The following is a 27,684-nucleotide window of genomic DNA, read 5'->3' on the forward strand; positions in this document are numbered from 1 at the left end:
ATGAGCCCTATGTCACACCCTCTCTCTCAGGTGGACTGTAGGTATATGAATGAGCCCTATGTCACACCTTCTCTCTCAGGCGGACTGTAGGGGTGAAAGGTGGGGCACACACTCGGCCCAGCCTCAGCTCACTGCCCCAAGGCAGCAGCTGAGCAGTTGTTGGGAAGCAACTGGAAAGCTGAGTTTTTCTTCTCCTCTGTAAGCTGCAGGTGGGGACAAGGACAGGCAAGGGGACAAAGGCAGCTTTATGGGACCAGGAATGAGAGACCACTCTACATAAATATTAGCACCAACGGGAAACCCATGGTAGTGACCATGGCAGGCTGGCCAAGGGTAATGCTAAGGAGAATACAGCTCATGGTCAAAGGCATGCGGGGCGAGCAGTGCCACCCTGAGGATACTTCCTCATTTCAGGTTTGAGCCGGAGGCCAGCCCAGGCTGAGAAGCTCTGGAGAAAAAAGGCGGAAGGAAAAAGGGACCGATTCTCCTTGCCGCCCACAGCACCCTGCCCCACCCTTCACAGTGACTCATACTGAACTGCACAGAAATTATTCTCAAAAGGGATGAATCCCCTTCTGTGTAATCCTTACTCTAATAGACAAAACTTGCCCTATTTATTTTTGGCCAATCCAGCTTTCATGGATCTTTAAAATACATAATTAGCTTATAATGGGTTTAATCGTGAGGTCTAGCTAAAAAGTTAATAGATATATACTATATATTTTAGTGTTCTTTTCTCTCTCTTTATTCTTTCCTGCTGCCTTACAGGAAAAAGTCTCAATCTCTCTTCTAGCTCCCACTATTTAATTTCTAGTTTGCTGGTTTAAGTGACTGATGTGAGCTAAATTTATAAATACCAACAGAGTCTGCCTTCATCGAACACCTTACTTGTAAACATAAAATTGCATGAGCCAACATAACATGAAGTACATATTACACATGGGGAAATGAGGAGAGTTTAATGTGCCATTCTGTGAGGAGGTTCGGTGTAATGTAAATAATTCATATCCTATCTTTGTGTTCCTAAATTGCATTTACGAGAAGCTTGGCCCTTTTTGCATGTTCTTGAAACGCACGATTCACTTGAAAATTGTGAAATATTTAAAAAAAAATCTGTAAACGAAAACTCCTGACAACAGGTGACCCCCGCAAGCTGCCCCAGACCCGACGGCCCACTCACGCTCGGGATGGTGGACGCCTTTTTCCTCTCCGGCCCCACGAGCGGGCTGGTGGTCACCTCGCTCTTCGATCCCACGGTCGTGCTGCCGAGTTTGCGCGCTGCCCCGTCCTTGTCCCACTCCTCTTTCTGCTCACTCTCCACGCTGTTGGCCTGAGGCCTCTTTGTGTACGACACGGCCGCAGAGATGGACGGACCAGCTATGATTAAAAAAAAAAAAAAAAAAGCCCAATGAGCTACAGAACAATTGACTTATCGTCTCCTGACGAACAAACACTCTGTGTTAAAAATATCTCTATTTGCATATTTTCGCTCTCAAGGAAGATGAAACTGTTTAATTACAAAAATCAGGGCGGTCCCTGCAGAGGGGATGCTACTTGTCATTCACGGACAGAGCCTGCGGGGACAGGGGTGACACAGGCACATGGAGGTGTGAATGTATGAAGCCTAGAGAACACGATCTGGATGGAACCGGTCTGTTCGCACTGATGTGACTTTTCCCCCACCATGATCGCTAAAGCGCCGCTGCTTCTGATTGGCCGAGATGCTCCTCTGGACCTTCAGGTGAGCGGGGGACTGGAGGGTGCTGTTGTTTAGGTCACTACTGGGCCGCGACCTCTGACTCAAGTTTCCACTGGATAAGGACTCACCGCCTTCAAACTGCAAGAAGAAGAAAGACCACCAGGGTTTCAAAACACTAAAATGTTTATGCAAACGATATGCACTCTGGATTTTTTCTCATCTATTCCAAGCCACACAAGGACTTAAAAAACAAAAATAATTTGGTGCAGAACTGCAAGTCGGCAAACAGGAAGGGAAGGAAAAGGCTTTGGAGCCTTAGTTTAGTCAAAATACCAATAATTGCTGCCAATCATTGAATGGCGGTTATAGACTGTGCTTAGTTAGCTCTTTATATTGGTTACTTTTTAAAATCATTACCAAAAAACCTATGATTTATTAATCTGCACTTTATAGATGGAAAAATTGAGATTAAGAGTCAACAGAGCCTGGCTGGCATGGCTCAGTGGTTGAGCGTCAACCTACGAACCAGGAGGTTGCGGTTTGATTCCTGGTCAGGGCACATGCCCAGGTTGCAGGCTCACTCTCCAGTATGGGGCGTGTAGGACGCAGCCAATAGATGATTCTCTCTCATCATTGATCTCTCTCTCTTTCTCTCTCTCTCTCTCTCGCTCCCTCCCTCCCTCCCTCTCTCTCTCTCCCTCTCTCTCTGAAATCAATAAAAAATATATTTTTTTTAAAAAAGGGTCAAGGGACATCTCTGAATTCAAAGTCAAGATAAAATCTAAAAGTTTAACTTTATACACACACGTGTGTGCACGGATTTCTTCATTTTGTTTTCTCCACCACATTTACAGAACCGGGTTTGGTTTACTGGTTCTGATCAAGAAATTCCACCTATGTAGAACTAAGTGAGGTATTGGGGATCGAAACACTACCCCTCTCTCTAACTTAAAAGATGTTTGTTTACTGAATCCCCAGCATCCCAATGGGTATCCTGAACTCATGTGTAAAGATGCCAATGACAAACATCAGGGTGATGCTGATGAAATTGTAATAGATACCAGCGAACACAGGGCACACAGGAACCGCTGTAAGGATTCAGGAGCATTAATTCATTTAACCCTCAATGACCCGAAGTCAGCCGAATGCACTGCTTCCCTAACAGTTACTATCTAACGACAAATGATTTCAGTCTATTTTATAAAATGCCCCCCACAGATGTCAAGTTTTCAACAAACCTTCAATGTTGTAGGCTCTGTTCTTGACATTCGATTTAACTCTTTTATCTGCCGTCCCAAAGGATCATTTGCTTTAAGGGCTCAATCACCATCTGCATACAGCTACTTCCTAAATCTAGCTCACGACAGATCTGTCCCAGCCTTGAGAATTCCCAGCTGAATGCATCAAAGCCACTCAACACTCTATAAAGTACAATGTCACCAACTTTTTTCTGGGTCCCCGCCTATACAAATCATTGGAGACATGATCTACACTTGGTTGTAAACACTGTCACTTCCTCTTATTTTGGTCACTGTCTTTTCTGCACACCCAGAGGTACCATGCTACCTTTGGTGGGGCTGGTGCATTTGGGTGCACAACTCTAGGGGGCGCCATCTCAAAGCCTAGACTGTGAATGGAACCCCTTGGGGCTAAGGCACTAGGCCTGCTTTTTCATAATAGAATCTTTTGGTACTCAGAGATGAAATGGGTTCATAACTTAGCTCCTTTTGAGTTTTGAATTCTAACACATAAGAAATGGTAGGGGTCTTTATGCTATTTCTGATACCACACAGAATATATCTGCTAACATTACATCTTACTAGAGGCCTGGTGCACGGATTTGTGCACTGGTGGGGTCCCTTAGCCTGGCCTGCAGCATTCCAACATCCCCCGAGGGGTCCCATATTGCGAGAGGGTGCAGGCCAGGCTGAGGGACTCCACAGGTTCACGATCGGGACTGAGGGAGGACTCTAGGGCCTGTCCGGCCGTCTCGCCCAGTCTTGATCTGCCTGACCCCACAGCAAGCTAACCTACCATTAGCGTCTGCCCCCTGGTGGTCAGTAAGCATCATAGCAACCGGTCAAACAGTCGAATGGTCGCTTAGGCTTTTATATATATAGATACTTAGCCATCACTAGCTCAAAAAAATGATTTATATTAACCTAAAAATGTGAAAAACTTACTTCAGGTGGTTTTCTACCTAGAAGAATGTAAGTAGCCATGACTTCATCATATTTCTGATTTATTAAGGCGTCATTTATCTCATCTCGTGCGAAACCCATGGTGACCATGACATCTGGAAATTTGAAAAAAAATGCAAGTTTTATGAAAATGGGTTTATTTTAGTAAGCAAATGAATAAAAATTGGCCAACCTTGCCAACATTAGATATGAAAACTAAGTTCTAAAATTTTTAAGTGGAATATCAATTATAAGGACTTTTGGATTATTAACACATGGATACCGTATATTCGGATACTGTATGTTCACAATTTTTCACGCAGAGACTATCTATATCATGAGTCACAAATGATTGGGCCCATTCCCTTTCTCACTGCCTAGCACATTCCCAAGCTGGATTCCTTTGTCCATCCAGACTCACAATCTCTGTCTGTGACACACAAAATCCCTTCTCCCTCTGTCTCTCAACACACCCTCAGCCTCCCATGGAGTGGTCTCTCCCATCTCTGAACACTCTCTGCTTTCTGATCTGAAGGCAGGCTGAGTCCTCCCTGGGAGGCTAGAATTCCACAGTTGTCCTGAGCAGAGTCCTAACACCCTAGAATGTTCCTCCCTTTGTCTTTAAGGCAGACAGGAGCACAGTTGAGATGACTCTATTTTAAGTTCCTAAAGGCTGTGGGAAGGGAGAGAGAAACAAAGAAAACTGGCAGCAGCTTGGGGCTGGGCAGGGAGGGTGGACGCTGATGAGACACAGAAAACACAAAGAGAGGGGCCCTATTAGCTCAGGGCCTCTGTGTTTTTGGTTGAAATATATGCTATATTTTGCTGATATCAGTCTGATCAATGCTGAATCAGTCATTCCTCCTGTTAGAAATTGCTGAAAGAGATTTATCTACAACATTTTCATTTGTGTATCACTGTTGCCAACACTTGAATTAGATTATAATATGCATGAGAACAAACTAAGGAACTTGAAATTTGCAATGATTAGTGTATATCCGGGGAAAGAAAAGATGATAGAGCAGGTGTTTTTCAAATAAAAATGGCTTTCTATTTATATTGTTAAATGCTATTCTGGTAGACGAAAGGACCCTTACTTACAGCCTGGGGTCAGCACCTCTCACAGCATTTAAGTACTTACCTATCCTTTTTGTGTCATTGAAATCTGGTTCAGGCTCAGTATACGGCTTTAGTTCTTCTTCTTCGTGACCAACATTCATCCACCGATCTTTCATTATTTGCTAAGAAATAATTTCTACGTTATGTTTGGCCAACCAGAACATTCAACCACTTCAAAATGAGAGACAATAAGTCAAACAGGATTCCAAACTTAACAAAAGAAAGTTTACTTTGGCTACCACTGCCTATAGACAAAAATGACTGCTTGCTGGGACATTCTAACAAATTAATTCATGCAGATGAATGATGAGGAAGTAAGCAAATGAGCAATGGAAACGCACACCTTACACTTAGGTGTACAGAGAAAAGAGATGGACTTTGGAATGGCCAGATGGAAATAACTTTTCTTAAATGGGTTCCACTTTTGTAAAGCCCATCATGTGCTCCTGAGTTTATATTTTCCTTTTTTAAGAAGAGGTTATTAGTAGGAGGAAGAGGAATGAATGGCAGTACCATCACTGGTACTAGCCAGACATCAATAAGATGCTTAAGATTATCTGGGCTACAACTAAAAAGGTGTTAAAATACTTTTTGAGAATTACCAAGAGGACAGAGAAAGGGCAAAAAGAAGGAGTCTTGCTTTTGCTCAAATTTTGCATTGTTTTGAAAGGTAACACAGTTCATCCTAGTTCAAGACTGGAAAGAGATGGAATCGCCCAGAAGTTTTTCAGTTTCTCTCTAATAAAAAACCTAGACACATAAAAATTCAGATAACCAGGATATAAAAATAAAGACAACAAGTTAAACCTGGAGCACAAAAACGACTTACTTCCAAGCTGCCTCTTTTAATGGGATTCAGCACTAACAATTTCTTCAGAAGGTTTTCACAGTCAGTGGACATATAGAAGGGGATGCGGTATTTCCCGCGTAAGACTCGCTCCCGAAGTTCCTGAACAAACAGAAGAAAGCACTGAGGCCTGGCGTTCGCAACGACCCTGCGTGGGGGCAGCACGTGAACGTCAAAGTCAGCGATACCTTCAGATTCTGGCCGTCAAACGGCAGGGAGCCGCTGACCAGCGTGTAGAGAATGACGCCCAGGCTCCACACGTCCACCTCGGGCCCGTCGTACTTCTTCCCCTGGAAGAGCTCGGGAGCGGCGTAGGGGGGGCTTCCGCAAAATGTGTCCAATTTGTTCCCGACTGTAAACTCGTTACTAAAACCAAAGTCAGCAATTTTAATATTCATGTCAGCATCAAGGAGAAGGTTTTCAGCCTAAGAGGAAAATAATAAAGAGGACAATGTAAAGAGCCTACATAACATCACACGGCCATTATCACTCTTCCAGATCCCAGACCTGTCTCTCCTGCCTCCGTTTTCCGAGGTCACAGCAAATGGTGGATGCGAACCTGCTCGGAATTCCATCTACAGAGGCTGCATTTGAGCACCATACAAGGAGAGCTCTCGTTTTTATGCTTATCTGCAGCTGTTTCAAACCCTTTTTTTCCTTCATGATAATATCCTAGAACTGTATTTTATTTTTTAAAAATTTTTGTATTGATTTTAGAGAGGAAGTTGAGAGGGAGAGATAGAAACATCAATGATTGACTGCCTCGTGCCCGCCCCTAACTGGGTATTAAGCCCACAATCCAGGCATGTGCCCTTGACCTGAATCAAACCCGGGATCCTCCAGTCTGCAGGCTGACATTCTATCCACTGAGCCAAACGAGCTAGGGCAAGGAACTGTATCTTAATATGACCCAGTCAAAAGAACATCAATCTAATAACACTGATCTGTTTTGGGCTTAAAGCAACAAGTTTACCCAACAGCAGTCTACTTCAATAGAGGACCACTGGTTAACACAAGGCTAATACCTACAGTAACTGCCAATCGGGGCTTCTGACTACTGAGCTCAATCCATTGCCCTCTGAGAGCATGCTTCCTCCAGAGTTCTGTTCTCTCAGTAAAACAGTCCAATGTAATACAGACTCCATTAGAGTGTGTCTGTTTTAAGCTTCCTTTTGCTGTTTTACAACTAGATTCTCTTCTGGAGGTATATTATGGTAGAGAGTAGTGATTCTCCCCGCAACCCTAGCCTCCCAATGCTTGAGATACTGGTTTTCCAAAATCCTAAATCAGAATCACTCAAAGAAAAAGTTGTAAATGTGTCTTTGAGCTTTAATGTAAAGAATGAGAACTGATTCATATCAGACTAACCTGAACTTGTGCCCAGACCTTGCTTCTGACTGAATTGGACTTTAGACATTTTTAGTTTGGGACAAAGTTTACATTTATCTATAAAACAAGCTTATTCATGGCGAATCAAATCCTCCAGCCTTTAATGCTAGCTGTCTACTCATATATTTTCTTTATTTTCTCGGTGACAATATTGCCTTCTCTTAAAATTGCTGTGAAGATTAAATAAAAACTAATTTCTTTGTATAGTGTCGGGTACAATGAGGCTACCAAACATAGCTCTATATAAACCATCCATTAATAATTAAAATTTTTATGTTATAAAATCAGGGCTTACCTTAAGATCACGGTGAACAATGCACTTTTGATGACAATACTGTACAGCGGATACAATCTGAAATGAATATTTGGATAAAAGATTAAAAATTTATTTTATGGTAAAAAAAAAATCACAATTTCCCCCAATTATCACCTCCAATTTAGATTACTAGCTTGAATTTCAGAGTAACATTTAATAATCTCCATGTTCCTTTAGTTCAGAAAACTATACATATGAAAGTTAGAGTGGTGAAACTCACCCTTAAATGTAGAAAATACTGAAAAGTAGAATTCTCTTGCTAAAATATTTTTGTCTGAGTTGTGAAGATTTTTATGGGTTGTCATATTTCTCTGTTTACATGATCAAATGTGTACAACTGATAGTTTGGGTCAAATGGTTTATTTATTCGAGTGTTGTAATAAGAGCTCTGGCAAACATGAAGCAGTATTCCAAGATAGTTGGTTCAAGTTCAAAAAGCAAAACTCTATTTTAGGAATTATATCAAATGTGTTCAACACATGTTTCTTCAGTGAGGACAACGGACTAAGAACTTACCCCGGGGGGTATTTAGCAACATCCTTTGTGTTCATGTACAAAGAAATGTGAAAAATGTACCTTAAAAATAAACCCAATTATCAAAAGAAAAGACTAAAAAGCGAAATTTAATCTTAAACTTGTCACTAATTCAGGTGGGCTAAGTACTCTACACTGTAACTAGATTTTGTATGCAGTGAAGATTTTCAACCATTACATAGGGCTCTCTGGGGACAAGGTCTAAACAGGGACGAACCCAACAGATTAAGAGCCAGAGAAACAAATGATAAATCGGTTATAGCAATTCTTTCATAGTTTTTACTACATTAAATACAGAATTGGAAAGATTCTGATAGCAATCACGTAAGCATGTTTTTATTGATTTTTTTTTTGAGAGACAAAGAGGAACATCGATGTGATAGAGAAACATTGATTGGTTGCCTCCTGCACACAGGATCAAACCACAACCTGGGTATGTGCCCTGACCGGAAGTGAACCAGCAACCTTTTGATGCGTGGGATGACACTCACCCAACTAAGCCACCCCAGCCTGGACTAAGAGCTATTTTGTACATATAGTTATATCTGTTGTCTAGGAGGACAACTGTTGTAATACACAGCAGAACATTCAATTCTGTGGATTCAGGTAAATGTGAACACAGTCTGAATGCTGAATATTGGTTAGGCACTTACAAATGGAGATAGCAATGAGATTTCTGAAGGCTAAAGGTGATGTGAAGTATGACCATGCTGACAGGAATATGGGTTAAAAAAAACCAACAACTTCTAAGTAATAGATGTGAAACTGATGGTTCAGTACTCTAAAGTTATCCTGATGTATATTAAAATGGTTCAAAGACAGAGAAGACATGAATTCAAAACAAAACCAACACACAATGAGCAATATGTAGTTCAATTAAATTTATTCTGAGCCAATAGTCAGTTTATTGAGTACCTACTATGTGCAAGAAAATGTGCTAGGGAAACACAAAAATTAACGCTGCATGGATCCTGCCCTTACGAAGCTGGCAGACTGATTAGGAGTAGAAAACATGTATACAGGTAACCATAAAACAAGGAAGAATCATAGAAGCAGAAGTACAAAGAAGTGAGGAAATCCTAAAAAATAAAGAATCGTTAGGAATGCCTCCTGGAGTTGGTGATAACTGAGCGAGGCCATCCCTGAAGGACAGCAATACTTTAGAACGTGGAGATTTGGTGATGAGCGGAGGCTGGTAAAGGGCTGAAATGCACACTCTTTGAAAAGTTGGGGGGAAATGGTCCTACTACACCTTGGTAGGCTGGCAAGTCTCTGAATTCCAAACTAAGCAGGTCATGCGTAACCACTGTATGTTTTCTGAGCAGAAAGATGATGGAGAATGGTCACTTTGAAGCGTGAGTCCCTCAAATAGAGCAGAACCTGACAGTGAATATTTGTAGCATGTTCTCTTAAGCAATCTGTTTCAAAATTCTAATATCCAATGTTCACTGATATATGTTGATTAGCCAAAAAATCTGCACATTCATATGTAGATATTAGTAAATCTTACTGAACGTAATACATGGGCTATAGTATGTTCATGCTATATGGCTATACTTGTATCATGGATGACAGAAATGTGCTGATAATGATATTATCTTTTTCGAGTCCCTATGTCTTGACACAGGGAAGGAGGCACGCTACAGATAATGACTTGGTTACCACACATGCACGTCACACTAGACAGAACAATCTCCAGGTTCTACAGGCACTTCTGAAATAAAAATCCCCTGGGCCTTAACACCTTTGGAATGGAAAGATAATTAAAGAGAATGTTCCATGTGAAGCATTCATTCTCCTCAAGCTCTTTGACCTCTGACCTCTAGCAGTCAAACATGGTGGTTTAGAGCATTCACCATGCTCATCTAGCCAGGTACAATTGATGTGAAAGAAATTCTGGCTTCAGACTCACTGCAAGAACCCCACCCACAAGTCCAGGTTGTACTGCATTGTTCTAAGGCCAGACCCTCCCATCTCAAAACATCCATAAATGGGATGCTGGGATTTCTTTACGGTTCTTCTGCTATAGGTCATGCAAACATGAATTATTTTTTTAATATATTTTATTGATTTTTTTTACAGAGAGGAAGGGAGAGGTATAGAGAGTTAGAAACATCGATAAGAGAGAAAAATAGATCACCTGCCTCATGCACGAGATGCAACTGCTAGGGTCACTTTGCAATTAGTTATTAAGTGGGTCAGGAATTTCTAAGCTTTAGTCGCCTTCGTATTGGAAGAGCTGAGTCAATGCTATAATTTTCTTGCAGGCCATCAAATCCTAAGGAATGCAGAGGCATTGTCTGACCAATGTTTGCTCAAGTGGCCTTGTGCAGGGTCTTTGCTATATCCAACTGTAGAATCAAGGGCATATACAGGGTTGGCAAAATTAGGTTTACAGTTGTGAGCTTATTCTTGTATTATTCTTGATTAATTATTGTATTAATTAATTCTTGTATTATTCTTGATTATTGTATTACTTATTTGTATTACATCTGGAAACTTACTTTTGCCCACCCCTGTATAAACGGTTGGAGAAGTCCTAAAGAAAAGGGGCAGAAAAATCTTGTTTAGCTTAAAAAAAATATTTATGTTTTTATTGATTTTAGAGAGAGAGGAAAGAAGAGGGAGAGAAACATCGATGGATCAGTTGCCTCCTACACACCCTCTTTTGGGAATTGAGCCCACAATCCAATTTCAGTGAACATCAGGTATTAGAATTCTGAAGCAGATTGCTTAAGGAAACATGTTACAGATATTCATTGTCAGGTTCTGCTGTATTTGGGAGACTCACGCTTCAAAGTGATCACTCTCCGTCATCATCCTTCTGCCCAGAAAACATGTAATGGTTACACATGCATGTGCCCTGACCAGGAGTTGAACAGAACCCTGTTAACTTTTTGGTTCAGCATGTTCCACATTGATCACTGAGTGAGGTGGTTTTGTGAAACCTCTGTTGTTACATGACTATTTGGAACACACCGTGCAAAATGCTTTCTGCATTTTCAACTGTTTTAAAAACAATTTACAATTTATTAATGTGTCATGTCTATAGTAATTTATATAGTATGCTACTTTAATCGCTTTATTCTTAAAAAGTAAATCTTAGATCAACTTAAATTACTTTTTCTTATTTTTGTCATTTCTGTAACAAGTCATATTCAGAAAACGCAACTATCTTACCACATTCTTCGTCCATATTTGCAAGGTTCCTTGCCTACCTGACTAAATAAAATTGACCGTATCTTTAAATCTATAAAATATGAGTTCTAATACCAAGACATCTTTAATTATAAAAGAAAATAAAACTAATACCTCTTTAAACAGTAAGCATATATATTGTATACATAGAGCTAATAATACTTGACAATAATTATTGGATAAAGGAAAAGTATTTCTTTTCTATCTCAGTCTAGTCTCTATTTCCAAGACTATCAAAGAGTTAACGTGTCTCACTTATTAGCATTTCACTATTTATGATCATCTATAAGTAACCATTTGCAACTCTCTGAAATTTAAATTCAGGGAGAACAGAATTCTTTTTCAGTTTTCCATTCATAAAAAGTGTTAGAAAGCAAGACTTTTTCTTGTTAAAAAACCACATACCCTGAAGTCCAGTTAATGACACTGTCCATTGTACATCACTAAAAAGAGCAGCAAGACAAAGTTGAAAACTGCTTTGCGTACCTGCCTAAATTTTGCACGGGCCTCTTTTTCTTTCATTCTTCCATGGGCAACTAAGTAATCAAATACTTCACCTGAATCAGAAAGGTAAAGCAGGCAGTAAAATATACATGAGATTTTCAATGAACAACATATGCAATGTCAAGTTTGTGGCTTGTGTCTCAAGAAGCTTCTGGCTCCCAAATTTCTGCAAGTTCTACATAAATCACAAAGTCTTCCATGAATAGAAAAAAAAGGGGGGGGATTACATATAGAATTGAGTATCTGTAGCAGCTGATGACTTAGCAAAACTCTTTAAACAAGAAGTCATAAAAACATAACCAAGAAAAACTTGCTTTCTGCTTGTCGAGTCTTATGTAAAAGAGTACAGTCAACTCTTTATTATCTGTTCTAATAAAGGGAACGGGCAGCACGAGCAACCAAATCACATTTGGCTTTGTATTTGGGGCTTACATTTCAAATAAAATAACAAGTCTTTTGATGTTGGATCTCTCTCTTTAAATTCATGAAGCCTCGGTCAAAGTCCATCTCACTATCGCCACACACACTGGTTTCTTTCTTTTCCTTCCTATATTCTGGTTATGCCACACTCATTCCATCTATTTTGTACCTACTTATTATACAGAATTAAATCTTCCTTTTGTGCATCTCCTATTACCCTAAATGGGCTTCAGACTACTCGAGCACCATCGTCTTTGCCACACTTTCTTTGTATCCCCAGCTGCATGACAGAACACAAAGTGGATAGACAATACACACCTGTTGAAATAATTTAAAGCCAACTAGAAACTGTAGAGATTTTCTATTAGCTCTATCACTTTATGTGTTTGTGACTTTATTGTTTTGTACTCAATAACAGTAAAAGAAAAACCTCAATATTTAGTTACAGTATTTAAAATAAAATATCTCCATATAAAGAAGAAATTATATGTGTGTCCTTTTAATTATAATTTATACCATATAGATATATATGCATATTAAAAACTCACACAATGGCTTAAAGAGTTCTTGTAAAGTACAGGAAAGTGGCTAAAACTCAGACTTTAGAATTAGACCAATTTTGGTATAAATCCTGGTTTAGCCCCAAAGTAGCAATTGGGTGACTTCCTTAAGACCCAGTTTCTATCTACTGCCTATCTCACATACTTTTGTGAGGATTAAATGAAATAATGCATGTGCTTAGCACAGTGACTGGCATACAGTAAGCACTCAATAAATTATAGGTTTGTATCTAGGTATACAGATATATTACATATACATGTATATGCAATATCAATCATATGATGTAAGTGAAATATTAAAAATCAAATATGTAATGGTGTACGTCAGATGAAACTAAGTCACCTACAATGTCAGGCAGCATATTACTTAAATGATTAAATGGGATGATGACAACAGAGAAATGAATGGATGCTCTAGTTGACCCATCATAGTAGGCAATTCTAGATACATGAGTTGAGGCTGGGAAAGGTACACACACAAGTTCAAAATTTGGGACTACTCTTAGTTCTGCCTGGAACACTCAGGCCCCAAATGTTGGCATGACTCAGTCCTTCACTTACTATATTGTTTATGGTTTGCTTCCCCAACTAGAATATAATCTTGAGGGCAGGGACTTAGTCTTTGCTCACCCATGTGTCCATGTGCAGCACCCAGAATATTACCTAATATGTAGTCAACATTTAATCAATATAGTTTGTGTGAGGGAAAGGAGGAATAAACACACCACATCCCAGAGCAGTCCTGACACCTACTTTTAATAGGCTCTTTTGGACCAAATTGTAAAGGAGTTCCCTGCCTTCCCATCACTGGAAATTTTTTGTCCCATCAGGGAACCCAAATCAACTCATCTACTCGTGGCCAAGAGGCAACTGTCTGACCCCACTCTTCTTGTCCATGTTAGATTTCTCTGTGCATGTCAGACTCAATCCTAAAATATCTGGACATTTCAGCGGAAAATATGAAGAGCTGTATTTTCCAGAGGAGCTTTGCCATTTATAGATCAAAAGGGCAAGAAAAGGATTCTAGATTCACTGCCAGAACCATGATGGTTTTGTTACAAGATTGCTGACTGGCGAGACTGAAGAAAATCGAGCCCTAGGAATGAGACCTGAATGAGGGACCACTTGGTTGGGGCTGAACTCCAGTACGTGGTCTCTCCACCACAACACTCCCCCAACTGTGCACCCCATCACCCCAGCCATCGGTCCCCTTCATTAGCACCAATAGAGAGTTGACTGTACTTACCATTCATTGTTAACACAGTATATATATTAATGCCACTTGTGTTTAAAACAGAATGATGTTCACAGATTGTTAGCAGTCTATAATTTCTCCTATCAAAGCATGTTTAGCCCCTATTTTTGGACTTTGGGATGACTAAAATGAAAAAAAAAAAAAAAAGGTCTAACAACTAAAAATAAGGCTCAGGGTTCCCACGCTGACAAAATGTTATATAAATCTAACTGAAGGATGGAAAAATAGAGTAATAGTTCGTTATGTGTTTTTTACAGGTTTGTTAATTTTATTGTAGACCTTCACTTTATGCAAATTTGCATGGCAGAATAACTTTAAAATCCAAAAATAATAAAACATTAATAACATTGGTTTTCCAGGTAAAGTAAAAAAGTCTACACTGAAATATCTTCAGGATGGAAAAAAAGCTTTGTAAACAACCAAATCTATTAAAACTTTCAGTCTCCATAAAAAAAACTGAAAATGCAATTAAAATATATTTAATATTTGCAGTAAAAAAATTTTGACATCTAAGAGACAGTATAAAAATACATAATTTAGATGTTTCATAAACTAGAATTAATCCTCTTTATTCTAGCAACATAAAATCTGAATCACCAGGAAAATCTATGTACTTTATCAGCTAAAAGGACTCAACACTGGTTTTCTATTGATTAGCAAAAGAGATAATTAGCTAAAGTGCTTTACATACTTAGATCTGCCCTCCCTCTTCTTCAATTTTCTGAGCTCTTAAAACCTTCAAGTATTCCTTTTCTACCTATTGAATGATTTACTCCATACACTTTAAACCTGTTTCTGAGAATGTTGAGTCCTACGCCTAACGGAACTGAGGTTTTCAGCCAGCGTATCTCTCACTTGAGGGAAAGGCAGACGAAAATGGTTTTCTATATATATCCGTGTTTAAAAATCATTCCTATACCTTCTGGTATACCTCTGTAGTCAAAATACACTTTACATTCTACTACAAATGCATCTTACTATTTCCCTGTCAATTCAACCTTTCAGCTTTTAGAATATATAGATCAATACTTGTTTAAATTCAAACCTTTTATGGATTATTTTGAAACTGAACATATACTGAGAATCTTTCATATGTGAACAATCAGAGAAATAAACATTTGGCCTAGAATATTCTTTTGCCATAGTCTTTATTAAACACATTCTGAATTTGAGATTTCCAGCTTCTAGTCATCATAATAATATGACATATAATAATACTATTTAGATAAGAGAATCAAATCATTCATAGATAACAATGCAAATTTAGTTTTAAAAGTGTCCTTAAGTAATTTTAAAATGAGCCCCAAATCCAACTTTTAAATGTAGGGTCAACGGGTCAGCAAACACTGAATTTTCCTTAAGGTATTATGTAAAGGCATTTTAATAAAACTGTAAGTTCATTAACAGCAATAAAGACATAATCTTGAGGTGTGGACAATCCTAGGTCTCACCAAAGAGAACTTTTCAAGCCCCACATCCTTACCCCCACTTGCGTATTCCATGACTAGATAGAGGGTCTTCTCTGTTTCAATAACTTCAAACAATTTTACTGAAAAAGAAATTAGAAATATACCTCTGTAATTGTTAGCATGTATTGGTTATATTTTTTAAAAAAACATGTTTTAACTGATTTCAGAGAGAGGAAGGGAGGAAAGATAGAAACATCGATGGGAGAGAAACATCAATTAGCTGCCTCTTGCACGCCCCTACTGGGGATTGAGCCCGCAACCTAGGCATGTGCCCTGACTGAGAATCAAACCAGCTACCTCCTGGTTCATGGGTCTATGCTCAACCACTGAGTCACAATGGCGTGGCTGGGTATGTTTTAATGAAATGAAAGGTAACACTAAGCCAGTGGAAAATTTGAATATTTATTAAAGAATATTAATTACAATTTTAAATTTTAAAATTCTCTTAAGGATTATTACTCTTGTGGAAGAACATTACTTACCATAAAGTGATTGGGAACTGGCTGCTAGGTCAAAAGAAAGTTAAGTTTCTGGCATTAAAGAACCATTGCCTTTTCTAATCAGAATAAGGTAATGAAAGGAAAAATCTTAAAATCATAATAAAAATTTTTTTACAATAGTAAATTTTAAATAAAGCTTTAAAAGATACTATGTTATAATGGGCCTATCATAAAACATTAAATAATCTTTAGTACAGAAACAAAAATTCTATAAATATGTGATACTATAAAAGTTTGTGGTTAAAAAACTAAGTTATCAGATTTATGTAGTTGAAATTATACACCACAAATAATCATATGAATATTTCTTGTAAACATAAGATTTTTAAATGTGCAAGAAACAAGTGTTTTAAAAACAGATTAAAAAAACTGCTTTCTACTTCTTAAAATCTAGTAACTTCATGTAATACATGCAATCAATACACTTATTTGTAAATATAGGGGAAACCCAGAATTTATAGAAATAAATCCACTAAAATTGAAACCAGCTCTAGTTTTTAATTTAAATTAATTATTTTGCCTGTAAACTATGAGAAAGCTATAATGAGTATTATCAAATTATTTGGAATTAATTTTTATAAATATCTAAATGGCATGCAATCTCTCTTGAGGAAGACTGAGTACAGAGATACAAAAAAAAAAAACATGTACTGTATATGGATCAACCCCAAGTCATATCCCTCATTTTAGGGGAAAGCAGAAGACAGCAAGGTAGTAACAAGCAGTAGCCTTCAGCTAACTTCTTTATAATCGATTTTTACCCAGAGTATCACTTTCTCAGGTCACCCTCAGGTTTCTAGTTATCATCTTTCTTCTAATTATATAAAACATCCTTAAAGATTGCATCTTTGCAAATAACACTCAAATGAAAGAAAACACTTCATTATTCATGTATAGATTTCATACCTATGTTAGGGTGATTCAATATCTTCATTATTCGTACTTCTCGAAACAACTGTCAAAGAAAACAAGCAGACACACTCCTGTTAGAAAAGAACACTCAAGCGCAGAATCAAAGAAACACATCCGCTTACAATGCACCACAGGATCCTGGTAATGAACTAAGAAGCCATTTGTTCCTCATCCATCTCTAACTCTGCTGAGACTTGGTTTCCAGGACAACTTTTATTTATTTTTTAATCCTTACCCAAGGATATTTTTTCCATTGACTTTGAGAGAGTGGGAGGGTGGGGGGTGAGACAGAGAAAGAGAAACATCCATGTGAGAGAGACACATTAATTGGCTGCCTCCCGCATGTGCTCCGACCGGTCCTTGACCAGGAATCGAACCCATGACCTTCAGTGCATGGGCCAATGCTCTATCCATGGAGCAACAGCAGTCGGGGCACAGACCCAAATTTTTAATTTAATGTTAGAATCAGCAGGTGTAATTAAATACACCATATTAAACATTTCTTATAAGATTCTCTGTTTTAGGAATCCAAAGTCATTTATGTAGCATTTACTAGTACATATATGACTGTGATCCCTATATATTCAAATAAAAATCACAACGGATATGATCACTATACAAAATGAATATATATATGGCAGAAATGTTAAAATACCTGCTTCATTTTTAAAGTACACATTTTTAAAATGTGCATCTGAGCAAGTTTTCCCACATAAGCAAGTAAAGCAACATGAAACAGCTACCAGGTTTACAGGGCAATCCCCATCCTAACTGCTTTTTATCCTCCCCCAAACCCCGTTTTCTTATATTTCCACGTTTTGAAGAAATGTTTGTATCTTTTCCTGTAAGTTAGCAGAAACACTAGTTCTTGTAGAAGAAGGAAGAAAAGCAAGTGAAGCTATAAAAGGAAACCCACTTATGGAAAATATTAACTCATCCATAGATGTTTAACGAAGCAGAATCCTGAATACTTCGAATATTTTAAGCCAAGTTTTATTCTATTGAATTAATACATTACTTCCTTTCCTATGGTACATGCATTTGAGTAGTAGATATTTTTCAAACAACTACTTCAAAAACATTACTTAAATATAAATGTTTTACATCATGTCTTTTCTTCATAGATTAATGAAATGCAATATTGCACCTAGTTGAAAATTTAGGATACCTGGCTTTACAGAACTCATATATTAATTAGGAAACTCACATTCTAATTATTTACTATTAAAATAATTACAGACCTTTTGTAGACTGGTAGGATTTAGCTGAGTTTTATCTATTATTTTCACAGCAACCTAAAAAAGAGAATCATTAAACTGCATTTGAGAATACATATTTTAATGAATAAAATCTTAGAAAGAAAACATCTGTTCTTTCATTTCTAACTAGAAATAATTTAGTGTTCACATAATTGGATGGCAAAGTTTTGATAATTTGGCAGCCTTAAAATATATACCATTGACCCACATCTTTAACCCATTTGATTCTGAGTCAATGAAATTACACTTGCATTATTACTTCCAAGTTTCCTCTTTAAAAATAAAAATCATCTACATCTTAATCTTTTACTCATGACATTGGTAAGTTACAAATATCAGGGGGAGGGGCTTATAAACTTTCAGTAACGTAAGTACTATGTGAATAAAATGACGAGGTGGGTAGAGAAAATCGCCGCCCAAGCTTAGTTATAGCAGACCAGCAAAGTGGATTTGAATGTCCTCTAAGTCTCTGCCTAACATAGAATGTACCTGAACAGCTCATGGGTCAGAATGGACAGGGAGGGCTAAATTCAACTGGAAGTGACAATAATATTAGGCAAAGAGCAAAATCAAAACTTATCAAAAACATTTTATGACTGAGATTCCTCACAATGTCCTAATTGGATCCAGTAAATATTATGTTATGTAGAATGTTAGATGTTTAACTATTTTCAATCTTGAACATAGAAATTACTAAAGACATTAATATTAACAATAATTATTAAATATATACATTTTTGCTATATAAATACACATAATTTAAAGCACATGGGATTTTAGAAACCCAATTTTCTTATAAAACATCTGTATAACAACACTTGTTTAATGTGGTCTCTAAGTAGATAAAAATGGGTGAGTTGCTTTCTACACATTTATACCTAACCTATAATTATAAAAGCATAATATTCTAATTAGACTGGACGTCCTTCCAGATGTCCTTCCTTCCGGACAAAGCCACGGCAGGCGAGGGCCGAGGCAGAGATGGCCACCACGGCGGCAGGGGCCAAAGCCTTGCATGAATTTCATGCATCAGGCCTCTAGAGTTTAAGAAAAGATTTTATCCTAGCCTTGTTTCTAAAGTTGAGTAGCAATCTGAAGTATTTACAGAAACCACTAATGAAAGACAGAAGTCTGAGAAAAGTTCATTGGCATCAGACTCCATCTCTGAGATGCTAAAATGTAGGAATGATGATTCTTTTCTAAACATTAAAGGTCAACTTTTCATGCAATGATACAGCTCTACTTGGCACATTTCATTCACACATATCCCGTATCGCAACTATCATGAATTCCCAGCGTCAGCTCCGGGCACGCTTTTCAACAAGACTTCGGAGAGGTAGGTGTTCTAATCCAAGTAAATATTAAAAGGCATCTTGAAAACTTACCTCTCTCCCAGTTAGAACATGCCTTGCCAATTTCACTTTGGCAAAGTTCCCCTTCCCTATTGTCTTTTGTAAACGGTAATTCCCGATGTGAGGCTGTTCGTCTGCTGTGGACGTAATGGAGTTTCTACACCGAGGGAGGTTCTGCCTGCTACTCGATTTGGTAGGCTGGACGTGCGGCTCTGTATATCCATCCACAGATGTATGCTAAGGAAAAGGTTGCAAGATGTCAATGCTAATTCAATTATAAAACACTGGGAATAATTTTCATTAATGACTCATCTTCAGTGAAAACACATCGCACTGCACAATTTTAAAGTTTGGGTTCTATTCATAATTTCTATTGCGCTTGAGCTCCTTTTGCCAGAGGGAATATAACTATTTAAAATGAAATGTTCTGCTCAGCTTCAGGCATATGCTTATGATATAAAAATACAAATGGTTAGGTAGATAGGAGCCCCACCGGCCATTACTCCTCTAAGAGTGTTATTTGAAATGACATCATAGTCTAGAACTGCTTTATTAAAAAGCCTTTCATGCCAAGACAGACAACCTCATGAGCATGGTTCTATTTCTCGAAACTTATCATGTTCACACTTTCATTTGCTGGGTGTAGAGCTCAGCCAACTGACCAATCAGCTCCGAACTTCTGGTCTACCTCTAATCCATTCTTGCCAGATCCCCTGCTCAGGCTCAGCTCACCATGCCCAAGCAAGAACCACTGAAAGCCCTGCTTGCCTCCAGGACCTAGTAGCCACTTCATTCATCCTCAGTGCTGTTCTTGAAGCAAAGATGTCACCTTGTCTCACCCTAGCCTACAACTGCAATGAAGAGCAGACCTTGTTCACCTGCAAGTTCTGCACGTGAAGGTCCAGGTAGAGCGGCCTAACAAACGCTTTCTCACCAGCTCCGATTGTTCCTGCCCTTGTCCGGTTTTGTCTACCTCCCTACACATACAAAATTCCTAGATGTCTTTGTGAAAACACTGAATCACAAATAAACACACCATCTTTTCCCCATTAGCTTCTTAAAAATAGCTGAAGACGAGCAGGACAAATTAGCAAAAGAAGGGGATATCTTTTATTTGTAAATCAGACTTATGTTGTCCTACTACCTACGTGATGAAAACTTATCTAAAAATTTTTGATCAGAAATGTCTTAAAGGCAACCTTAAAGATGACTCCATTTGCCAGTCTCATGCAAAGCCTGACTCAAGGTTAGTCATTTTTATCTGTTACTACTTTCTGATTTTTAAAACACTCAGCTCAAAATTAAATAAGGTATACAACCAGAAGGCCAAGTTAACTCCATACAAAAACAAAACAAAACAAAAACACACATAAAACAATTTATCATCTCAATTTGAAAAACACAGAGTAGCACTGAGTGATAAGCCATAAAAACAGAAACAAGAAGAGAATATCCTATCAACACTCATTCAAACATTATGATTGTGCAAGATAGACCAGCCATGCTTTTCACGATTTTTATATATATCATCTTTTCACCACTGGCATAAATATAAGCCTAGAAAATGCAAGTAAATCAATATCATCTCTTGGAAGCACTACTTGACTTTAACAGAGTTACAAGAGAGAGAAAACATCCTTAATACTCAATTACATTCGGAAAGAATCCTTTGGTGAACTCTTAATTCAGCTTAGACATTACAGCCCAGAAAAAGCCATCCATCATATCAGAGCTTCTGTTCCTCTCTCAACTCAGCTGGGTTCAGTGCCCATTTCTGGTCTTTCTATAGTTATTTCTAGCAATTCATAGCCCCCGGTTATTAAATTAATTTTTATTAAAATGACATATGCACATGGTCAAACATGTCCAGTAACTCTCATAGGCTACTATCGAAAACTACCAGTCTACTGTACCACCCTTCCAGACCTCACGCCTGCTCCCCAGAACCTTTCCTTTAGTCTTTTCTTCTCGTATTTGATAATTCTTGGTTCATTGGCCTGGACATCCTCTCCATTTCCTATTATGGCTAATTATTATCTTTTAGCCCCCAGCCCCGCTTCTCCTCTTCCTAATGTAATATTAGCAAAATTTCAGTTAAAAACTATTGTGTTTATATAATTATGACTTACAAATACTAACTCACTGAAAGCCAAGTAGTATAGTATGATGCTTTTATTAAACTTTCTGTTTGTCAGCTTCATTGTGGTATAAATAACACACAATGAAATTCACCAAATTTCTGTATAAAAGATGAGCTGTGACAAATGTATAAAGCCATGAAACATGACTACAATGTAAATATGTAAAACATTTCATCATGTCAAAAAGCTGCCTGTGCCCATTGCTGTCAATGCCCCCTCTCTGATACCACACTTTTGCTTTTCTAGAACATTAGGTAAAGAGATCACATCACAAAGAGTTGACCCTGTTAGGTTCACTGTAATTCCTGGCATGCTTACTTATGTCTGCATATTGTTTTGTGTTTTCTCTTTTCCTTAGTTTTTCTATATTCATTGGATTTCCTGTTTTCCATTTTTCTCCTCTACTGTATTGGGAGCTCTACCTCCAGTGTCTACTCTATTGGTATTTATTTTAAATTTTAAGGGTAAAAGTCAAGGTGAGGTGGGTTGGGGAAATGTGGGAAATGAGGTATTGGAGGCAGTGAGGGCAGATAATGCCTCTGAGAAGTGTGACTTCAACGAAGAGGCACCAGCTGGGGGCGGTTACTGTCTAGCTGCTTGTTTTGAGATGGGAGAGACTTGAGCATGCTGAAATCCCGAGGGACGGATCCAGTGGAGAGAGAAGCAGCTGAGACAAGAGAGGGAAAAGATAAGTCAAGTTCCTGGGAAGGTGAAAGTGAGAAGAGGCAGAGCCCAGATGGGGCGATGGCCCTTCTGCAGGAAGAAAGACATCTCTTCTCCCGTAACAAGCAGAAAGGAAGAGAAATCAGGTCTCGATGCAGAAGAGTACGAACACTTGATAGTAGGAAGTTGAGGGAGTTCCGATCTGATGGCTCTTCACTTTCTCTGTGTGGCTGGAGGTAAGGTCACCTCCTAAGAGTGAAGGGAGGCTACAGGTTTGCAGAGAGTAGAAGAGATTTGAAAGAATTTCTGCAGAGGAAAAGCGCATTAATCAGAGAAGCCTAGTAAGGCTGCTGGGCAGTACTGACCGTCTAGTTGACATTGATGACAACAAATTTATTGTGGCACTCATCTGTCCAGTTGTACCATTTTCTTCAGCAACACTCAACAGCCCACGGCAAGGGCGAAGGAAGCAGATATATGAGTTCATCCTGATCTGGGGTTTGCCAAACAGGTACCAACAAAGAGAATGGGGCAAGATAAGTTAGGTTATTGGCGAGTTATTGAAATGATGGGCTATAAAATGTGAACTGGATAGTGAAGGAAATGAAGACAAAAAAGCGTTGATGGAGAGAGACAAGTAGAGGCCAATATGCTGGAGGGCCTATAGGTTTAAAGGTTCGTAGTCACAGAATAGTCACTGCAATGAAATCAGAGAATGATCACAGCAAGACAAGCTAAGACAGCGGTCCCTGGCCCAATACCTGTAGTCAGAGATATGGGTGATTGGATTAACGATTCCCGATGCTACCAGCATAGGCTGCTCTGTTACTACCACCAAGAATTGTTCTGCATTTTAATCAGATTTTTAAAAACATGCCTATTCTATTTTTTTAAATGTTTTAAAGAATACCATTAAACCGCATAGCCACATGATTAGAAATTATTTTAATTATAATTTTCACTGGTTACATTATCCACCATAGTTTCCTACATCCCTGCATTTCCCTCTTTTAGATTCACTTTTTCTAGTTTGAGACATTTTTTCAGGTAGGTGGGTGGTAGAGGTGATATACTTTCTAAGGCATTGCAACTAATTTTTTCTTTAACTTCACTTATAAAGAGTAATTCACTTGGATCCAGAACAAGGACAAAGGAGTATTTTCCCCCTTATTTCTGGATTTGTTCCAGATGGTTGAATTTTTTAGAATCATGACGTAGTGAAAACCAGAACATCACCACAATTAAACTGTGACTCATGCATGACAAAAACAATTAAGAGAGGAAATTTTGTAGAATTTCCAGGTGGCAAAATTTTTACAGAAGTTTATCTAAGGAACAGACCCAACTACAAAGGAGAACTAGTGATAGGTCAATATCCATGTTGTTAGTATCTCATATCAATGGGGAAATAATAAATTATTCAACAAATGGTTTTGTAACAACTAGAAAAAGATTGAGTTGGGTCTCTAGATTACTGTATTACTCCTTACATCAAAATTAATTCTCAAATAGTTAAGGATATTAATGTAAAAAAAATGCCAACATTAAGAAGCCATAAAAGTAAGCACTAGAAAAATAAATGACAGGGTAGCAGCTATTTTCATAGTCTCAGCATGGGAAATACTGACAACTTCAACAAGTCAAGACTATGACCAGTTCACCCGAGCAAGTGCTAAAATAAAGTTCTGTGGTTATTCTTATCAGAATACCGGTGGCTCCCACAGGGACCTCACTACTGTGGCATCATCTGAAATCAGGTGTCAGCTGACTAGAGACATCACAGGCTCCAAGTGACGGTCACTGCTGAGAAAACTGGTCATCCATGCGACAGTGAGAATGGAATGGAAAAATTTCTGATGGATGCAATTTAAATGTACCAAATTTCCCCTTAAATTATATTCATTTTTCATACCTATCACTCTATTCTGAATGCAAGAGCCGGTGCAAACAATGCCTCACTGAGATAGGAAAGCAGGAAGTACACTTGGGTTTTTACATCCTTTTGCATAAAAATAAGTAGCTTTGTACTGTCCTAAATTATAAACAGAATTCACCTCTCTCAAAAATAAAATAAAATAAAATAAAAATGAGAAAAAGGAGACAATCTCATCTTCTAAAGAAGAGAATGAAAATGAAATTATGTTGGACAATTTTCTCTTTGGAATTTGAGTAAACTCTCTTAGGTGAAAAAAATATTATTTCAGGAGTAAGATGAAACCAATACACTTCAACATGACATTGTTTAGTTTAACAAATAATCGAGAACCTACAACTGCTGAGGAATAAGCATGGTTGCAAGAAATGACCCAAACTATTAAAGGTTAGCGAGAAAAACGAATATGAACAGTTTTGACACGAAATGTAATTGATGACAGGTGTACACAGGTGCTGTGTTTCTGTCATCTGGACCTGTTTCCCAACATTAGACACTTATTCCCAGGCCCCCTGAGTTGTAATTGTGTAGATCTTTTACCCACCTTGGACCATATGGGACCTCTCTGGGTAACATTTAAAGGAAACAAATTGCATATACATCTGGTCTTTATGTTTCTGGCAATGATCCCTATAATTAAATAATCAACTGTCTGTCTCCAGGGGGTAGAAAAAGTGCTGATTTGCTTGTTTCACACTCAGCAAAATACCTTACCTTCTACAAGATAGACACCTGGCCTGCCACAGGCTCTCATGTGTGGAATGAATGAGTAAATGTTATACCGACCAATGAATGGACATCCTTGATTCAGTCCGTCTCTGATACTCATCAGATAAGACACAGCCTTGAGTTAAATATAGTCTCACTCCAAGCCACAAAAAGTTGTTACAAACTGAACAATCATAAAACAGAGAAACTCTAAAGTATTTGTATTAAATGAAAGTCATAGAGAACAGAGGGAAATTAAATCCACAGGCTATTTAAAAGCCATTTAATGCAATGGTTTCTACTTTGTCTTTCCCCAAACTAATGTTTTTAATAAATAAGCATGTGATGCATTTTAACTTGGCAACCTTTCTTTTCTCTACTTCTGTCCTCCTAATAGAAGTGCTGACTTACAATGAAATGGCCAAAGGGAAGACAGCATACTGAAGGAGTGCATTCAGTATAAACAAGGTTATCTAGGTTTTAACGCAAAAAAAAAATTAAATTAAATTTAAAAAATGGCTTCAAATAAAACATTTCCATTGAAAATATGATTACTCATTTCCACGGACGTTAGCCTCATGATTAACGTCCAGAGAAATGGGTCTGGAGTCAGCCTGCCTGGCTTAAATCCTGGCATTGCAACTAATTAGACGTGTGACCTTGGGCGGGTTATTGAACTTGGTATTCTGGGTTACCACTGTTGTTGATAATTGTATCACCAAAAGGCAAGCCTCGCTGCTGCCCAGGTTCTCAAGGCAGGTGTTTCTGAAATATTCCCAAATAAATGGAACGGTAAAGGATCCTCAGAAACAGGAAAATATATTTGGGGGTGTGTGCATGTATGTACATATGTTAGGATAAGACTGTCAAATGTTCTCCTCTTAAAAGGCCCTCTTTTTATTTGGAGACCATGTCCTACTTGCTTGGGGTTAAGCTGCCCTTCTTTTAAGTAATTACGTTGCTAGCTTATGGTGAGTTTTCCCCCACTTACTTGGCAAAAAGTTGACAATCTCATCCCATTTTTGAAAGGTTTTTAGTTTTATTTGTTTGTTTATTTATTCACTTACTTTTTTTTTTTACAAATTTTACCCATGAAACTCTGAAATCCAGAATATCTAGAAGCAAACAAAACACAATTACCAGCTGCCTGGCCAAACCCCAAACGCAGAATACTTGATCTTTCATTCATTAACATACTGTCTCTTCATTCACCTATGCCCACTTCTCATTAACCATTGTCCGGATTAATCCAGTGAGTCTTAATTATAACTGAGACAATATTAACAACATTTTCCTAACCATGTGCTTGGGAATGACCATGTGCTATGGACCTTTCCAGAAAATGCTTATGTCTTGTCATGCAAGGATGCAAACAACCTATGATCATGCTGTGCTCTTGACTTTGTTCTTTGTGACTTTTTTTACATATTTTGTGACTTTTGACTTTTTTTCACATATTTTCTCTAGGTAAGTTTTGTCACAGAGTAGCTGAAATCATTTAGAGCATTTATTTCATGCAATTAACTCTTGTCCCAAATATCTTGCAATAGTGAAAGCCTCCTATCACCTCAAAACCTCCTATCCACTGACCCTTCCCCATTCTCACTATCATTCATTCCTGTCATGTTATCGCTTATCTCCTTACTCGGGTGATATGCCATGATCCTTTACTATCACCACTCCCATGCAAACATCCTTCACTCTCACTTTCATATTTGTTTGGCAAGCCCTCACCATTGTGAAACTCAATCACGCTCCTCCTCCACTGGAGTTAGGTTTTATTAGTTTTTATATGAGCTGAGAAACCCTTTGTTTTAAAGAAGAGTTTAATCCTCTTATATTTATTTCATGATTATTTTACCTAATTTTTCCCCCTTTCCTTCTCCTCTACTGGATTTGGTTTACTTTAATTTTCCTCCCCACTCCAAGCTAATATACATTCTGTTTCTTTTGGTTAAATTCTGAACAGCACACTATGACTTATATTTAAAAATAATCCATTTTCCATCCTCCTCCCCATAACCCAAGACCTCAGTTTTGGCTCCAATGTTTCTTCTGCCATTTTCCATGTTATTCTTAACCAGCATTTGTATTTACTTTCCCCCCACAACATCCTAAAAATAAGCAACTGCTCTCTTTTTTTGTTGTTACTTTTACAGTCAGTGTTTATTTTATCAACTGAAATTTCTTCGCTTGTAACGTCTTGCATCCAACTACTTTCTTCTAGATTCTATGTCTTTCTTCATAAACTGCATTTGGTAGTTCAAGAAGTAAGAAAATGTAGGCCGAAAAAGCTCAATCTTCATTGATCTGAAAATATTTTTTTTTGTCCTTTACTCTTAAAGGATTGCTTAATTTAGAAGAGAATTTGAGGTTGGCAGTTATATACTCTCTCAGTCTGTAAGGTGTTATCCCAGTGTTTAATATATTTATTGTTGAGGAGAACTCTACTGCTCACCGAACTGTTGATACTTTGGAAATCATGTTTCTGTCCCTCTTTCTTCAGTGCCATCCCAGAATGGAACTGTCGTGTTCTGCAAAATACGTTGGTCCCACCCAAAAGTGCACATGGTAGGACTAGAGCCCCACTCTGGGTGGCACTGAAGGAAGAGTGACAGACAGAACATTCCCCAGTGGGTGGAACTTTCAGCAGTGCACCTGCTGTTTACTTTGTCTAGAAAGAGAAAGAGTGTTAAGTATGGAGCTATAGAGATCCAGACTGGTGC

The 27,684-nt window shown here is 38.1% G+C and overlaps 1 protein-coding gene across 1 annotated transcript in view; it reads right to left on the reverse strand.

The window, feature by feature from the left end:
• MARK1 (MAP/microtubule affinity-regulating kinase 1) overlaps window positions 1-27,684 on the reverse strand; it is a 121,337-nt gene that overhangs the window by 14,531 nt on the left and 79,122 nt on the right. The window contains exons 2-13 of the mRNA XM_006761334.2: window positions 19,547-19,750; window positions 18,144-18,197; window positions 16,897-16,945; window positions 15,505-15,570; window positions 11,769-11,839; window positions 7,530-7,586; window positions 6,034-6,270; window positions 5,828-5,947; window positions 5,021-5,120; window positions 3,883-3,995; window positions 1,684-1,837; window positions 1,181-1,377 (exon numbers count right to left, since the gene is read on the reverse strand). Of these exons, the coding sequence (XP_006761397.1) occupies window positions 1,181-1,377; window positions 1,684-1,837; window positions 3,883-3,995; window positions 5,021-5,120; window positions 5,828-5,947; window positions 6,034-6,270; window positions 7,530-7,586; window positions 11,769-11,839; window positions 15,505-15,570; window positions 16,897-16,945; window positions 18,144-18,197; window positions 19,547-19,750 (1,422 nt within the window). The remainder of the gene's footprint in view (window positions 1-1,180; window positions 1,378-1,683; window positions 1,838-3,882; window positions 3,996-5,020; window positions 5,121-5,827; window positions 5,948-6,033; window positions 6,271-7,529; window positions 7,587-11,768; window positions 11,840-15,504; window positions 15,571-16,896; window positions 16,946-18,143; window positions 18,198-19,546; window positions 19,751-27,684) is intronic.

This window comes from Myotis davidii, unplaced genomic scaffold, assembly GCF_000327345.1.
Source record: "Myotis davidii unplaced genomic scaffold, ASM32734v1 scaffold174, whole genome shotgun sequence".
NCBI classification, from domain to species: domain Eukaryota; kingdom Metazoa; phylum Chordata; class Mammalia; order Chiroptera; family Vespertilionidae; genus Myotis; species Myotis davidii.